This window comes from Oryzias latipes, chromosome 20 (assembly GCF_053564925.1).
Source record: "Oryzias latipes strain Hd-rR chromosome 20, Olatipes_Hd-rR_3.1".
Taxonomy (NCBI): Eukaryota; Metazoa; Chordata; class Actinopteri; order Beloniformes; family Adrianichthyidae; genus Oryzias; species Oryzias latipes.
In genome coordinates, this window is record NC_136256.1 from 20,119,857 (window position 1) to 20,138,272 (window position 18,416).

Consider the following 18,416-nt stretch of genomic DNA (forward strand, 5'->3'; position numbering starts at 1 on the left):
TTTTGGATGAGAATGAAGCCATTTGTGGGATTTAAACCAACCAAACTCGATATTTTCACTCTTATTTGACCTTCTTCCTAATTTCATGCCACAACCTCTGAAAAGACTCAAAAAGACTAAAAAAAAATATCAGTTTGATCTTGTATATTTATACCTGAATAACATCTAAACAGGAAGCCCATATTTTTATTTTTATTCCTAACGTCTATAATGTTCTTTGACCTGTTTAAAGAGGTGCTTTTTTAAATTTCTCATTAAGTTTCATGTGGTTAAGCTAATTTCTTTAAATTTATTCTGCTAAAAGGACAAAATTTGTGTGTTTTTTAGTATATTTACAACTAAAACATTACAAAAGGTGCTTTGACAATGTAGTTTTTTTGTTATTATGGTTTGTTGTGTAATATCAACTGCTTATGGCTCCTTTATTTCCAAAAACGTTCCACAGGCTCTGAAGTTTCCCCAGAACTGGAACGACTTTTGCTGTGTGTGACAGAACATTCAATTCTTCAGCATCAAAAATATCACGGATGTACAATCTGTGGAAACTGTACTCCTACGACCATTTATTCAAAGTGCTATTGACATAGAAAACAAAAAAGAAAACACACACACACACAAAATATAAATAAATGTGGACACAATCATGAACCAACAGGAACTAAAATCTTCAGGACTCTTGAGCGGCTACAGAGCACAACAAAACCACCAAAAACTAAACACAGAAGACTCCAGATTTCTGCTGTCGTCTAATGAAATGACCTTCAGCGATTTCCAAGGATCGAATGAAGCAAATATGAATGCAGACAAATGTGCAAACAACCGTCTCCATAATGTTCCTGTGACACAACAAAGAATCCTCTGAAGAGGAGAACCTTGAAACTAATAAAAATAGACAAAATGTGCTTCTACTTCAGCTCCTTTTGTTTGCAGGAATCCACTGAACAGACCGACTCTTTTGTTTGCACTTTTGGATTTGAAGAAATTATATTACAAGTTTATACTTTTTGGATTTCACAAGTATGTAAATATTTTGGAACAGACAAAAAAGGAATAAATTGCTACTTAACGATTGGGAAAAACGTGTTTTTAAGATGTATTAACAAAAGCAAACTAGTACTTTTAGCTAAATGAAAAAGTTAGGAGCAACAGGATTTATGATGTGATTTTTAGGTGTGAAATATTACACTTTTTACCCAAAAAGTGAGATTTTTTGTAGATTTTTTTTCAAGCTAGTGTCCAACGTTTTGAGAGAAGCAGCTATGACTTACTTCAGGAAGTTAGAAACCAAGTTCCTTCAGAATAAAAGTCTCAAATCAGATTACCTGCACACAAAGTATGGATTGCTGCTGCTTACTGTACCAACATGTCTTCAATGTGGAACTTGATAAAGTTTAGCATTCGATAGGACACTTCTTCATGGTCTATAGAAGTCTAAACCAATGCACATTAAATGTTTGAACAGCATTAAGACATTGAACACTTTAGTGTTTACTTTAATCATGCTGCACTCAAAATAAGGACATTTAAGGATCTTACAGTCTCAGACAGTGAACACATCTTATCCAGTGTGTATAAGTTACTAACCTGTGAGCAAATAATACATACATTTTTTTTAAAGTCCCTTTTTAATACCACGAGGGATCTATAGACATTTTTAAATTACTGTCATCTCAGAAAAATAAATGTCGGATGAACAAACCTCTACTTGGTCTAAGTTTTCTAAGTGAAAAGACAATGAAGAATCCCGATTTAAGGCACTTTTACATCCGCTTTACGTTTTGGAATCACAATCTCTCTTTTTTTTTCATCTTTTTACATTTAAATAGAAATTAATTCTCAAAAAAATAATTTCTTCCTCCCTCGATAACCCGCTGTAACTCTTCCTAAGGTAGTAGAAGTCTAAATCTAGTACGTCAGTCAGTGCATCAGAAGTGATCTTTCATTCCTGTATCCTTTTTAAGGTTTTCTTTGACATTAGGAATGAAACAAAGATATGTGAAGGCAGAAACTGAACTTGGAGATCTGTGTTTGAGGGCATTTTTAGGTGGACGCTACAGTTTGAGTGTGGAAGGTTTCAAAATAAAACACCACAGTGGCCTTGTGGGTGATCTCCACCAAACAAACATGCCAGATCCAAGCAAAAATGTCATAACCTTAACCTGATGGAGCATCATTTTACTCCTGCCTTGCCCTTTTAATCCCATTAGTGGAGTCGCTCTAATGTAATTTATCAGCTTCTTGCTATCTATGAAGCTCCTCAAGACCTCGGCAGCTATTAAAATCAAATTGCTGCAGCGAACGGTAAAGCTTGCAGTTTAAAGTGGAGGCTTTGCACTTTCATCACTCCTGACATGATGGCCCGCCCCTGTATCCTTGAAGCACATTTCTCAATGACTTTTGCCTTTTTGCTGCTTGTAACAGATTAGAGCTGGGGCTGATTCATCACTGCCATCGACGTCAGGCTGTTTTGGTGTGAGGCATTGATCGATTTCACATTCGGGAGAGTGCACCAGGAGTGGGAGGATTATGTGTCAAAACTATTGGAAGGTTCTCTTTAACTGGCTGCTGAGGCGGCACAATCAAGTGGGATTCCATCAACTTCTGGTTTTACGGTGGACCTTTAAAGACCCACTCCGATGAAGATGGTGTTTTTATCATTTTCTTGTGGTATTTTTTGGATAATGGAGGACATGTATCAATAAAATTAAGATTAAAACTGCAATTATAAATATTATTACTGTATTCAGATTGCTGTGAATCAGGAGCAGACGGGAAAAAAAAGTTTAAAAAGAACAAATTTGTGACGTAGAAAAAACGCTGGGTGGGCTACAAGCTCCGTGCTCTGCAACAAGGAGGGGAAGGGGGGGCGGGGTTATTCCCCACAAAGAACGCTTCTGAAATAGCTCAAAAGATGATCGGAGTGGGTCTTTAACTTTTGCTAGCATTTTAAAACCAAACAGGACGTTTGACGTGCAGGTTTTAACAGGCAACGTAAACAAAATAAAACGACAGTGAAGGATTTTTCTTGGTGCAAACTTTGATGCAGTCACAAAAAATAAAGGATACAACAATCTTCCAGCTCTTTCTGGTGTTCCACTCACTCTACCGTTGACACACTTGTGTGTGTCACTGGGAAATAATATATTACACATGTCGATTTTACAGCTTTGTACATGTTCAGCAGGTACAGTGTCCACAGCTGCTCCAGCAGTTCACTGTCATTGAAGAGGTCGGACGCTGCAGCCAGACTCACAGCCACCAGAGGGCGACGGCGCTTCTTCCCGGTGACACTCAGACTCCAGCTCTTCAGATAGAAAGCTTGAGAAAGTCTGCGCCCGTGGGATAAAAGTCAACGAAAGCCCAACTTCTGAGGACAGGACAAATTAAAAAAAACAAAAAAAAAAGGTTAATCAGTTTCATAAACAAAGCAGAGCTTTCCCTGCAGCTTATGATTATTTCTCAAAAGAAAAAACACTCAAACTGTCATCCTTTGTTAAACATAAAGCTCCATCATTCCACTGAAAGCAATAGAATATAAAAGCAACAGATAAACAATTCAATTTCCCTGCCTCATCTTGTCTGCCCTGCCGGCATCTCCCTCTCTCCACCTTAATTTAAATTAATTGGACCAATTTGCTCAGGAGTTCATATTGGTTAAATGCACTGAGAGGAAGTAATGGATACTTGTGAGCGGAGGGCTGTTCAAGTGCAACTGTGAGCCCATTAATAATATATTGGAAGGCTGTTTGGAGATGTGCAAACAGAGGTGGCCTGAGGATAAAACGGCTGGCTGGCTGCTGATCAGGCACCAAACGAGAAGGAAAGTGGCCAATGATCAATATTTCAAAAAGTGCAAAACTTAACAGAACCCTGTAATCAACTTTAACCTATAAGATATCTAAGAAGCTCCTGAGGGAGAAGCCACCTTATATTGATGTCGGTTAAATCAATTTGTCTGCAGACCTTAATTAGATTGAACAAATTGACCTTTTTACAAAAAACTGCAATATAAAATGGCTTATTAGATAAGAGTTCTGAATAAATTGTGACACGTGATATCCGGTTCACCAGCAAAGAATGCAGACTGACCTCCACATGCAATCTACAACATCATCCTGCCTGGCATTCAGTGTCAAGTGACTGTGTGTGTCAGAGCTGCAGGGAGAGGGGGCGGGTTAAAAGGAAAAATGGAAAAAAAAACAAAAAAACAGAGTAGGAGGAGTGTGAACAGAGCGGATGCTAAAGTGAAGACGTGAGAATGAAAAGCACAGAAAAAGCATTTTCCCGTGTGAGTTAAGGGAAGAGTTTGGGGGAGGAGACACAAAGGGGGCCTGTGTGGGTGAGAGGATGAAACCGAAGGAGTATCTGCCATAACAAGTGAGTCATGCAAACACACCTTTGTCTGCTAGTCTGTCCTCAGCAGCATTCCCTGAAATACAGAAAAAAAAGGAAGAAAGATTTAGGTTTAGTAGAAAGTAAAACATTAAGGATGGGAGGCGTACTTCATGGATTGCTGAAACAACTGGTGGGCAACCAGGCATATCCTTTTTCACATCTTTGCCAAGACAATCCCTCTCCTCAACCAAGGCCAATTTAGGCCAGAGAGAAAACAGAAAGGCGGCCGGATCAGAGGAGATCGAGGAGGTGAGGCAGGTCCCATCATTCCCTGAGTCATAAATGCTTCCCCAATCTTTGACAACTGCTTCGCTTCCAGACGTAAACACACTAGCATTAAAAAAATAAAAAATCAAATCAGAGAAAAGGACAGAGAGGAAATGATGGCGCCAGCTTCCCTCCTCAGCTCTCCCTATGAGGAGCAGACAGTGATTTGTCAGTGCCTTTTCATTACCACTGAAGGTCGTGTCATCCTATCTGGCCTGGGGTGGCAGCTGCTGGGCCGGAGCAGACAGGACAGGCAAGGAGGGCACAAACACACACATATAAAGATGAAGGAAAAAAATAATAACACAGACCCCCTCAATACACGTGCATGTTGACACACACCTGTCTGCACCTCACTACCTCAGAGTGTAACAACCCAGATGGCAGTCAGGTAACAGCTGTGACCAGGGAAAGGAGGCTGCATGCCCCACAAACTCTGCGTTATGCAGCCTAAAGATCCGCTCCATTAATTCATATCTCAGATTGAACCCAAAAAATAAAAAAATAAACTCATAAAATAAAGTTGTATTTTTCATCCAATTAGTCTTTATGTCACTGAAGTCAAACAGCTCCCATTGTGCTGCATATTTTCGACTTTTTAATGCAATAAACTGCTCAGAAAATGCAGAAAAACGTGTGTAAAAGGCATCAATGAAACACAGGAAGATTTTTTTTCCCTCGTTTCTTCTCTGCATAAAAGTTGTGAATCATCTCTGACAGGAATGGCACCTTGGTTTTTTTTTCCAACCAAAAAAACTTTAGTGAACTCATTTTTTATGCATCAGCAAACTCAGAGAGTTTTGGAGAAATGCAAAAGAATGAATAGTAATAGGGAGAAGTGATAAACAGTGGAAAGTAGGACTATCATCCCTGTATGCATCACCTTTTCAGAATAAAACATCCTTCTTTTATTTCCAGAGCGACCTTTTTCCTTCCTACGCAACGTTGTTCCCTTAAGACGGAACACATTTACTGATCGTTTTTACATGCAGCAATCACAGAAACATCGTATAGGAAACCGATGCGAAATATAGGAAAATAATTGAGCCCCCGTTCCCTCAGCGCCAGGCCCTCCTTTAACTCAGTCAAGTAAAAAAAAGAACAAATAGATGAATAAACCTCAACAGGGAAAGGGAAGTGCGTTCCCTAATTATTCCCCCGAATCTGCAGGGTACTTGAAAGCAACCCGAGCATGACTCAGCAAATTGACTGTGCTGATTGGATATTCATAACATTCAAAGCAATACAGCCAGGGAGCAAACTCAGCCAGCCATCATAGTATATAAACATGATTCCCTACCTGTATGTACATCCAAGCTATTATTTCAGGGACTAATAATGTCATAATGACAGATAAAGGGAACCTGCAGCTACCAGTCTAAACATATTTTAAACACATTTTAAGAAGAATTAAGTTTTCCCAATGGTCTAAGCAGAAGATCAGAGGTTTAGGGGGAAAACTGAAGAGGAAGCTGTGCTTATTATTTAATACTTCATATATAAAACCTTTACTCAAACAATACAGACATACAGATTTGTGGAGTTTATGTAATTTGTGTTTTTCTTTTAATTCTTTATCTTGTGAGTTAGGAAAGGCTGCAACAAGTACTGAATGGTTGTGATGTTGGAGCCTGGAGGCAGAACTACTTTAAAAACAAACTGTTCTTGATGTGGGCTCAGAGATGCTTTGGAAACTATCATGGGTGATGACAGATCTCCGCATCCACAGTTAAAGCTCACACCGCTTCCATTAACAAGATATCTCAGTGACTTTACAGGGCCTAGATTTAGTGGAAAAGGATTTAGGAGAAGATCAAACTGTCTCGGGGTCTAAACAAAAAAAATACTAAGCTGGTAAAAAGGAACGATGCATCCTGAGGACCATTTGGTTTGGTTTAAAAGCGTCTTTTGCTTATGATTACGCAGTCGTTAGGCTAAATCACAAAAACCTGTTGTTTTCTAAGACGTACTTTCAGTAAAGCAGCAGTAGCAACCCCGCCCCCCTTCCCCTCCCTGTTACATGGATCTACAAGTGGATGCATCAGAATGGAGCAGAGCATGGAGCTTGTTCCTAGAGTTCAAACTGTTTTTTTTTCATCTGGTCCTTATTCACAGTGATTTGAATAAAATCAATACTCAGAAATGCAAATTTAAGCTTATATTCTTTATATATGTTCTTCTTCCTGAGAAAAATGCTATAAAAACATGTTTAAAACACACACAAAAAAACGTTTTCATTGGAGTGGGTGTTTAAGTATTCTCACCATAGTCAATACACACTATATTCAAGGTTGTAACACTATAGAACAAATAAACATCAGTTGAGGCAAAGGGATTTTCTTATTTTTGTGTTATTTTTGTTGTTGTTGAGGAGCAGATATAATGGAGCCGGATCGATGACTAACAAAGACCATAATTTGCTGCGAAGAATTAAGAGCTATTAAACTGACAGAGAAATGGTTTGAGTGCTCCCAAATCTAACCCAGAGTACAATTGTTCTTACATACAAGCTCTTTAGAGAATGGCATACTCAAAATAAAGTCAGCATAACTCTCATCATATTCCAAGTATAACCTTTTACAGACCAAATATGTCAGAAAATGATATTTAAATACAGTCATATCTTATTTGGGACAAGATGTGAATTTCTGGAGTCCATGTAAATTAAGCCAGGGATGGTATGAACTTTAGAGCGCATGATGCAAGAATCCAAAGATCTATGAAGGGAACATTAATCCTCAACAGGTTTCTCAGCAACACGTGCCATTATTCATACATCATTTTGAGAGAAGATCTTGTTTATTTCAGCAGGATAGCAAAAAAAAAACCCCAACAACGTACTATTTATCTTCACAGAGCTGCACAGCAACTTAAACTGAGGATGGTCATCAACTGTTAAGCTGCAGCTGTTGTGAGATGCCCATTATACTCGTTATGCAAAACTAATTAGCACATTTAGAGGACGTGATGATGAAATCTCAGATAAACATCGAAGTAAAAAGCCTTGGGGGTCAGGTTTTTGTCTAAAAAGATGGCAGGCCAACATCGGTGAGAAATCATTGTAACCCCTTTTAAGCAACGCTCACACCACCCTCGGCAACGTGACTTCAAGCAAGCAACTTTACATGAAAAGTCTATCTAAACACGTGTAAACGTGCATTTCAGGCTTCCATGTTCAAAAATATCACGTTAACATGTAGCTACCGAAGTTCTAACAAACGTCAACGGGTCCTACGTATAAAACGAGCTAAACCAGGTCAAACTTTGACCAATCAGGGACTTGGATGTGCTAGTCCCTGATTTTATATTCACAGAAGTGCCAACTGTTTGAAAAATGACTTTGAAGGAGAAATGAATAATTTTGTTTTTTTGCCCGGACAAAATGATTTGACACCAAGTCTTTCATAAATCAGAATAGAGCTGTGAAAAAAAAAATCCGAAGCAAGATTCAAGAGATTTGCAGCACTTTGACATTTCGCACCAAACCTCTTCCAACTGTAAAAGATGAAGAAGGCTCTCCCTGTTTTCCCAGTGTAAACACTATGGACCAAACGCACATTCAAGGACACGTATTTAACACCCGTCAAATGCCTGGTGTGTATGTAACTTTTTGTATTTCGGAATGACTCACCAAAATAACAAATAAATAAAAAAGGAAGCTCCTTTATAAAGTGTTTGCAAGACATGCCTTTAAAAGTCCCAACATGCTATGTCACAAAGAACCTAAAGTCCCCATCACTCCCAAGAATCACCTTGTTGTCCTAGTCGTCTGATGAGACCTGAAACACACTGATGCATTCAATTTATTCATGGAAAGGAGGAATAATGGCAGTGCTGAGCGTGTGTGAGCAGGAGGTGGAGGTTTGTTCTGAACAGGGCAGATGCATGGGGAAAGTGTGGGAGGACCAGTGGAAACGCCAAGGTGATGGATGACAGAAAAGTCGCTCTGCTCACCAGAGTTTGGAGAAGAAAAGTTTCAAAGCAAACTTTACAGACGCTCAGCTTGTTTATATAGAATGACCCCCAAGGTGGAACTCTTCCATTTAGAGAACAGGAGGTAAAAACGTGTTAATGTCTCTAATACAAGGCCGGCATTTTACTTTAAGGCTTATCAGGCAACAATTAAATGATAGCAAGGAGAGAAAAAAACAGGCCTTGCTTTTCAAAGGAAATTAGAAAGCTGAAGCGACTTTCATCTTTGCAAAGCTTTCTGTTTTGCTTTATCGGTGAAAGCCAAAAGGCCTATTATCCTCAGATAAGTCCTCTAATCAACTAAAACCATGGACAGAGGATAATCGCATCAGCTCACTAATCACCTTTTTTGCTTTAAGTCCCCATCTAGACATTACTGCAGACATGTTTGTTTTCTCAGACATGCACACATGTTGTGGATGATGTTTGAACTGTATGTTTTGCCTTTGAGTACTTGTGCTTCTGTTTCTACTCATCAAGACAAACATATGATTTCTGTGGATGTTTTTAAAGACCCGTTTTGATGAAAATTGTGCTTATAACATCATCTTGTGGCATTTTTCGGATGATGGAGGACGTGCAAAAAAAAACAAAACGTAAAATTGCATTCCTAACTATTTCTTTATTCAAATAGTTGTGAAATAAGACATTATTTTTTTTGTTTTTTTTAATAAAAAAAAGAAGAAAAAAACGCTGTTTGAAAAAGAGCTTATTTGTGTCGTAGAAAATACACTGGGTGGCCACAAGCTCCATGATCTGCGTAAACAAAGAGCTCTCAGTAACCATTTTTCATCCAAAGTTGCAGTTTTTAAATGTTGAAAATTTGATTGTCACATTACCAGGCTGGTGCTAAAATCGTTTCCTGCTAAGGTTCAACATGTAACTCCATGCAAAGGTTTAGAGACTGTGACAAAAAAAGCTCTGTGAACTCCTCTCATCGGGAGCCTGTGATTACATTTCTGACACTTCTTTGAAATAATGCTGGAAAACCTACAGTGCAGCTGATGATAGGACCCAGTTCATGTTCAATGACAAACAATAAAATCGTGGTATTCTGTTAAAATGTTCAATATTTATTGTCAGAAGCGATATTGCTTGTATTTCATAAAAGTAAATGAGAAGATACTGCAGTATTTCTATGATCCTGCTCCTACATTTTATTGACAGATTTTATGACCTAATATTAGGCGTTTCTTTCTGTTTGCCTTTTGCAGTCTTGTTTTCATTTTTAACAGCTTTTTTTGAAGATTTCCTTTGATTAAATGTAGATGAAACTATTGAAATCCTATAAACTGTTATTTTTCCCCAAATATCGTGCTTTACCCTTGTCCATTTGCTGTAGTTTAAGGTGTTTACAATCTTGTAGTGAAGCACATTAGTCATGACAGTATTACTCAATTGAAAGCTGTTGCCTGTTTGTCTACATAAAACCAGGTTGAATCTTTAATTTTTGTCCTTGACCAGCGTGTTGGTGTCTCCTCACGGTTGGAGTTACAGAGGGATTGGGTTTTCCCTCTGAAGGCCGGTGTTACTGTTCGTGTATTTTGTAAAATGTCAAGTTTTGCAAAAATCCTCATTAGCAGTGCACATATTGGCTCGCTCTGACATCCTGTTCTCCACTTGTCTTTTCTTTAAAAGCAGGTACAAATAAATAACACTGCAGTGAGTCTGGTAATTAGCAGGTTCTCTGTTGTACCTTGGTAACTGTACAGATCCCCCACACTGGTTTGACGCGTGATGTGCTGCCAGTAGGCACTGCGCGGCAGGGAGATGGACTTGGTTATCGTCTCTCTGGAGTGGATCTGAAACAGAAAGGATAGAAAATAACATCTTTTTTTTTAATAGTCTGTCACTTTCAGTGACTCATTCAGAAACGGCCATGCACTTATTAATACACAGGAACCATAAATGGTACCGATTGGAAGACAAACTTGCTGTGTGATGAGCGGCCGCTTCGCTATGAAATGTTATTATCCTCTCTATAGTTATGTAAAGAAATATGATATATATGTAAGCAAAGGCATTTGGAAAAGTTCCCAAAGTGGTGGGGTTCAGGAGCACGGCCATATGGTCAGGGCTTTTTGAAAAACAAGGCCAGCCTACATAAATGAAGAATACAGATGAGATTGGAGAGGGAGGAGGGAAAGGAGGGGCGGGGTGGAAGACTGTTGTGAAGGAAGGAAGGAGTGGAGGCCAAGAACATGGGGGTGTCCAAGGGTTCTTGGTCCACTCCAGAGACTCTACGAGGACAGGAATACATTCTAAGAGAAATATTTGCTCTGTTGATGTATTTTTATCAAGAATTACACAAAAGAGTTCTGTAAACATCCTGAATGATTTAGGTAAACAAGGTATTTAAATAGGCAGAGGGGACATCATTAAAAATACAGAAAAAAAAAGCTGAAAAGTATCCAAGAGGCTTTTATTTAAACCAATGATGACCCTCATGTTCATTATGAGGTGTTTGCAGCTCCAAATGAGATGTTGCATAAAGACTGTGATCCAGACAGATGTACCTGGGAGCTCTTTTCCATTTCCTCCATCATCCTCTCATGCTGCTGGGCGATGGCCAACGTGGCTGAGTGGACCCGCTGGTAGATCATCTCCCCCTCCCGCGTTTGGAACGTGAACAAACCCTCTCCTGTGTCACACATCCTGTGCCAGGAACACACACACACGCATACACGCTTTGATCACACCCACTCTCAGACTGCTGATGTACAAATATGCACGGTTGATGGTTCAGTTATGGGGAGGCCGACTGGTAAAAGCAGCCAAGTGAAGTCAAAAGATACACTAAGTGGACACAGAAGACAAACCAAGAAGCACTTTCACAGAGGCAGCTGACACGTTTGTGCCTGACGGGCCCAGCAGTATCCCTATACAGTTTGGGGTATTCCGTTTTGTTTTGTAGAAGATGTTTATGAAATATTTCCAGAATAAAATGCCATTATCTTCCTTTCATTCCCTAATCAGACAAAATGCTGGGTCTGCGTGCACGCACCTGCCAGACTCAAAAGTAAACCAGGTGGAATCTCGACCGTATCTCCGCAGGGAACTGAGTGGCCACATGACGAGTTTGAGGCGAGCGTTGTGAATGTCCCACAGGTAGATGTTTTCATGGGTGATCTGCATGGTGCACTCTCCGTAGATGTCCAGGTTAGGAGTGGGCATGAGGTACACGTTAAACCGTTCTGAAAGAGGTCACAGGAAGTTTAGACCAAAGGCGACATCCAAACATGGGTAGTTCAACATTTATTGGTTATAAAACTCCTGTGTTAACATGTGTGCTGAGTTGCCAAATGAAATAGGCAGAATCTTAATAACTCAGATAATGTTCAGTAAAGACGGAGGATTTGTACTGGATTAGAAGAATTTAATTAATACATTTCAAATAGATTTTTACTTAAAAGATGCAAAATGGATTTTTTAAAGTCCTCCAATGACAAAAGAAAAAAATAAAAAACTTTCCCAGTGGTGTTTTCGTGATGATTATGGGGGTTTTAACCCAAATCCCACAACCTAAATGTCTTAAAAAGCCATATTTCATCTGACGCCACTGTTTCCAAAATCCCCTCTGTGTGGGCGTGGCTGTTAAGATGACTAGCCCCGCCCTTGATCCCCCCTTACTGATGATAATAGCTGTGTCTTGCGCGAGTGAAGAACTTTAATAGATTTTTTTGGTTTGGAAATTGGCTCTAACACAACGTTCAACTAAAGACTAGCTGTAAAATGTTTGCAGATCACTGTAGCTGATATATTGGAAGCTACAGCTAGCTTGAGCGTCTCCTAAAGCGAAATACTAGAACGCACTCAGCAGAGCATTTTTTTTGGTAGCAACAGCCTTAAACGCATGTCGCTGGAAGTGGGTTGATGCTCCAAGTTTGAAGTCACAACCCCAGTCACCAAAATCTCATTTTTGACTCACCAGCAAAAGTTGGCTTGTAGATTTTCATCAAGGCAATAAGAAAAAATATCCCCTGATTTATTCTTTTTTTTCTCTTTACCCTCTCTGGTTAATGCAGGACAGAAAGCTTTTAAACTCGGTCACAGAGAGATCACAAATGTGGAGAACACATTTCACGCCCCTAGGTGTGTGACGGCTGATGGGTCTTTAACGTCAATTTCAACTTCAACTTCAATTTCAAACATGTGTTGACCACAACAAAATCCATGGAACACTTAAAATACTTGCGGGCACAAACTCAGGTGCGTGAGAAGTGAACATGATTTTCATCTAAGGAGGACTTTAGATCCACATTGCTTTACCCTCTAGACTAAGTACTAACAGTTTTTTAGGGCAAAATGTGCTATAAGTTAGTTTTTAGTGTAAAAATTTTAAAATTTTCAACTTGAACTTCCACCTTTATGTAGTTTAAATAACTACCGTAGTTGCATTAAAAAAGTTCATTATTCACCAGCATCGATTTTAGATGTAAATTTAAAATATAGATCAATCTTTTTTGGTTGTGTTAAATTCTAAGTCTAAACCAATTCTGAATCCAATTGGTTCTGTAATTAGGTACTAATACGAATACTGATTAACACTTTCATTTGTTAAAGTTAATTATATTATCTTGGTGTACAAAGGATTTAACAATGAGAGAGACTAACAAGCTCATAGACACCACAGTAACAAGAATAGGTGTGGGCTACGGGAAAAGAACGAAGCCTGTGGTGCTGCCAAGCTTAAACCCAAACCACAGTGAAGAAAGAGGTTTTTAGGAAATTCAAGAATCTCTCTGAGGCCCTGGATATGCCAAACAAAAACTCGGCTCTGGCTATCTGCCTGAAAAGGAACACCAAAGAAGCACAGAGCAAGAGAGTGTCTTGAATGAAGAGTTAGACAGCAGCAGGCAGTGAAGGGATGTACAGTACACAAACTCAAAGAGTCATAAATCCATCCCACAAACTCAAACAGCCCAAACCCAGACGGTCCCTGGCCTGTAACTCAGAGCTTCACATATTAACAATGAGATTATTGTAACTACTGCGGCCTTGTGAGACTGCAGAGGGTAGTTTGAGAGGGCCATGGAGAAAAGTTTAGCACAAACTAAATTAAGGTGATTTTTTTTGACTGCAGATCAAACTGACACTTACACTACATTTACTCAAAAATGAGGATAGAATAGAGTCCATATGTGACAAACGGTGGCAGACTGCCTTCAACAGAGATAAAGTAAGCACACAGGAAGGAACCAAACTGCAGACATTACGGACGGTGATAAATACATTGGTCCAGCAAACCTGCCACCTCCAAAACTTAAGGCAGATCCTGAAGAGCTGAGAAACTGGGATTCAATAACAAATACTCTCCAATAGTGGTGAGATGCTCCATCTATGAACAGTTAGGTAGCAGAAGCAGAGAAACCTTCGTCGAACGACAAGAGCCTGCAGATTGGAAGTCTATGAAGCTGTTGATTTTCTGTTAGCATGAAGGGCTGGCTGAGGGACAGCAGAGGATCCTAAGCTGAGGATTCATTTAGAGCGGGATCGGGATCAACTGACACGTCAAAAGCTGGTCATCACTTCCAAATTACTGAATCCAATTGACTTCAGATTCATCATGAGTCTGTTACCTGTCACTTTTCTTTGTCCAAATTCAATTCCAAAATCATTCGATGTGGTTACACGTTCCTTAAAGACCCACTTCGATCATCTTTTGAGCTATTTTCAAAGCATTCCCAGTAGTCTTATATTTATGATTATGCCTTTTTTTAGCCAAATTTAAAAAAAAACTTTGTTTTTTTTTATATGAAAGTTTTTTCATTTCATCGGACTTCACCGCAGTTATGGGAAAAAACGTTGGCACAGAGCACCCCACCCCCTCTTCCCCTCCCCATTGCTGAGAGCTCGGAACAAGGAGCTTGTGGCCCGCCCAGCATATTTTCTACGTTACAAACATGCTCTTTGTCAAACAGCTTTTTTTCGTCTGCTCCTGATTCACAACAATTTCACAACAATTTGAGTAAAGAAACCCTCAGAAAAAAATACATTTTGAGAATATATATATTTACACACACACATATACATACATACATACATACATACATACATATATGTAGGGCTGCACGATATGAGGAAAACACGCGGTATACGATATTATTGATCAATACTGGGATGACGATATAACTTGCGGTACATGACAGATAACAAAACAACCAAAAACATAATTTCCATTTCACTGCAACAGTTTAAAAATAAAACTCCAAATGACCCTCGTCTACATAGGAGGCAAACATCTAACATAAAAGGGCTCCATCAGATTGGTCAACAACGTGAAGGCGTCCATCTGATTCGTCAAATGCATAAAAGGGATTTATTTGATTCGTTAAATATTTCAAGCTGCCATAAGGCTGTTTTATCACATTTGAGGTTACCATTTATTGCCATTTTCACGGTCTTTTGCGATATGCATATTGCTTACCTTGATCTTGCGATAACGATACATTTGGGATTTATTGTGCAGGCCTACATATATGTATACATATTCACACACACTATACATATATATGTATACATATTCACACACACTATACATATATATATATATTCTCCATTATCAGAAAAATGCCACAAGAACATGTTAAAATCAGTAGAAACACGGTTTTCATTAGTGAGTCTTTAAGCAAATCAAATGTGAAACTTTATAAATAGAATTATAAATTGTTAGAATGAAAGCAAAAAAAATCAAGAAATAATTTTAATAGAAAATGAATATGTGGATTTAATTAGTTATTTTTGCACTTTCTAAGTACTCATTTAAATTAGACAAAAGCCATTTTGGAAGACTGTGAAAAGATGGTTTATTAAAAATAAATTCTGGGAACAATGTGATTTTAAAAAGGGCTGGGAAGCTTAGTTAAAACAAAAAATCCGTGAATACATAGTAATATGTGAAAAGAGCTCCCAATGAATTGTTTTGGATATTAGTTTTTCTGTTCAGTTATTGAAAAAAGAAACAAATTTTGTTGTTTTGGAGTGCAGATTTATGCTAATGAGACACAATAAGCAGAAATGCATTTTAATCAAGTCATAAATTATTCATGACTATCTCTATGTCATTGATTAAAGCAGAGATGGGGAGGTCAGATGTGAGTTTACTGTCTAATGCTTGAAGCACCAAACATTCAATTTTTGGAATGAAACATGTCTAAATAAATATGAGTCCATGTTTGGTAAAGAAGTGAGTTTTTTCCCACCAATTAGAAAATTATTCAACATGTATAATTAGGCTTGTGCTTAATTCTGACTCCTTTTTCCATGTGTATATTACATTTAATCTTATAAAATATTGCCTAAAAAGTTGCCTTATTTGACCTTTAGTCGGGTTAACTACCTAAATTTAGGTGGAAACACAACTCAACAACTTAAAGATAAGACGTGAAGCAAAATAGCTTCACGTAGGCTTTTGGCTGAAATGTAGGAATATACTTATTTAATTTTTAAATTATTTTATGTTACTCATTTGTTTTACTCATTTGAAGTTTTTTGGTTGATCCAAATCAGATTTTTGCCTTTTTTGAAAGTTATAGCATCTTTTTTTTTCTCTTGTAGCTTCTTTGATTTCCTTCATGAGCTAACAAATGATTGCAGTAAAAGCGTTATTTTCTGTGATAGCCCAGCCCTGTTGTCTCATCTCCTTTCAGTTCCCATTTCCTGCAAGTGGAATATGTGGCGAGGCACATTTATTTCACATGGCTTTTGGAGCCATAATCTCATCCATCTCTATGACAAGCTTCATTACGAGAGAAGCAAGTGATGCACAGCACTTCTCATTAGGCCTGGAACAGAGCCCCAGCCACAGCCTGTGACCCGTGCTTGAACACACATCTGAGCAAGCCTCTGAAGTTGAACCAAGGAGTGCTAATGTAACTATAAACTCTAACAGGGGACTCGAAATCAAATATCGACAAAATGGCCCCTATTAGCAAGGCCTAATTGGGCAGTGGTTGTTCCACTCCCATGACCCTCTCATGTCTCAGTTGCTTTAACACTTACAGACCCCGATTGCAATGGCAAACTGCTTGGTGGCAGGCTGACTGAGAGACTATGACCCCAAATGCTTGTCTGTGCTAGCAGGGACTAATTGGGCACTCACCGTTCTGCTCCCGCTGCACCCCCGCTGCTAACAGGTCCGGCTCCCCCAGGCTGATGTCGTTGAGTCTGCAGCCCAGGCACTCCATGCACAGCAGCTTACACCACTCCTCTGCATCCAGCTCTGCAGAACCACAGAGCGGCACAGTGTCAGTGCTATCAAACAACCACACACCTCTTCTGCATAATTAAAAATAGAAAGTACACCAGCGGTGTGGGAGAGTGAATATACATGTGAGATCAAATGTTCTATGTGCAGAGACAGGCTTAAAGACCAACAGAATGGTTAGTGTTATTGACTTGGTTCAGATTAAAGAAAAACAATGTGTTCTGAAGCACTAAGACAAAGCCCCAGCCTGCATTTCTCCTCCCTCGTCTACAGCTGCTGCTGCCATGACTGCAAAAACAGTGGGGCTGTTTCAAAGTAAAAGCTGAGAAAGCTCAAGTTATACCGCTTTGCTGTTAATCTGCCTAATAAACCCCTAATAAACCCATTTTTGAAGCACAGAAAATGAAAAATGTAGATTATTTTTGTTCGGGGGAAGCAGCAAATTATGTTTTAGGTTCATTTCAACTGTTTTTTTAGTCAGACTCTGCAGAAATCTTTAGTAAGATTCTAAGCAAAAAAGAGATTTGCTGACTTGTCACAAAAATAAATGCTGAATAATATAAATCCCTAAGCTTCACAAAAACAAAAAAAGACATTCCTCACAGAATGAACTGATCCATCTAACCTAGTCATTAACTTACAGGCCTAAGAGTAGCTTCAAACTCAACTTGAATATTTGAAATATCAATACCCTCTTTATTGTTTAAAAGAACAATAAAAATCCCATGATGTCTCTCTAAAATAAAGCTCATAGGATTCTACAGAGCAGGTGGGCTCATTCAGGTCTTGTAAAGTCTGATGAGAAGCAAACATTGCATCAAATGTTGAGTAAGGCCCAATTATTTATTTAAAACTATAAATCTAAATGTAAAGCCTGTAGGTTTCATCTCACATTTCTGGCTTTTGAGAAATACAAAGCTTGATCTGACGTGTTGGCTCTGACAGAAACCCCTCTGCTTTTTTTGTATGAATAATTTATGAACTTGTTTTAATTAGGGTTAAGTGAAAAGCAATTATTTTGCAAATTAAATACAGAAATAAGTGTGACATTTTGGTATTTCTGAATACTGATGTTTTTCTAGTTTCATGAGTCATAATGTGTTTATAATGCTGAAGATTTAAAATGTTCCTATGTGGGCTTTTGCTAGAAATCACTGAGGTGTGAAATGAGACTAACATTTGAGTTGTTTATTTTTTTTGCTGAGCCCCGGGGGATTCTGGGACATGTAACTATGGTCACTCATGTGTAAAGGAACACGTGTGCAGGTGAGAAAACGCAGTTTCCTTGTCTGCAAACTCAAACACCATCAGCTTACTGGCGTTAAAGTGGGAGTAGAGGAGATCCGTGTTTTCTGTAAATGTCGGCATTAGAAGACAAGGGGGTCGACGGGTCAACTGATCAACGGAGCTGGAACAGAAAGGTTAAGGAAACAGCTGCTGCAACGTTTCAAAGACGCACACAGGAAAGCAGAAACACAGCAGGTCTTTTCTCCCTCATGCCTCCCTAAATTCTGCTCGCTACGGCCTTTAAGTGCTTCTAAACTCCCACACTTTTTAAGGCCACTGAGTGAAAAAT

General features: G+C 38.8%; 1 protein-coding gene across 1 annotated transcript in view; it reads right to left on the bottom strand.

The window, feature by feature from the left end:
* Positions 1-539: 539 nt before the first annotated feature.
* Positions 540-18,416, bottom strand: part of dok6 (docking protein 6) — a 52,364-nt gene continuing 34,487 nt past the window's right edge. The window contains exons 4-9 of the mRNA XM_004081249.5: positions 16,736-16,855; positions 11,639-11,828; positions 11,151-11,289; positions 10,331-10,436; positions 4,397-4,429; positions 540-3,367 (exon numbers count right to left, since the gene is read on the bottom strand). Coding sequence (XP_004081297.2) covers positions 3,219-3,367; positions 4,397-4,429; positions 10,331-10,436; positions 11,151-11,289; positions 11,639-11,828; positions 16,736-16,855 — 737 coding nt within the window. The 3' untranslated portion in view covers positions 540-3,218. The remainder of the gene's footprint in view (positions 3,368-4,396; positions 4,430-10,330; positions 10,437-11,150; positions 11,290-11,638; positions 11,829-16,735; positions 16,856-18,416) is intronic.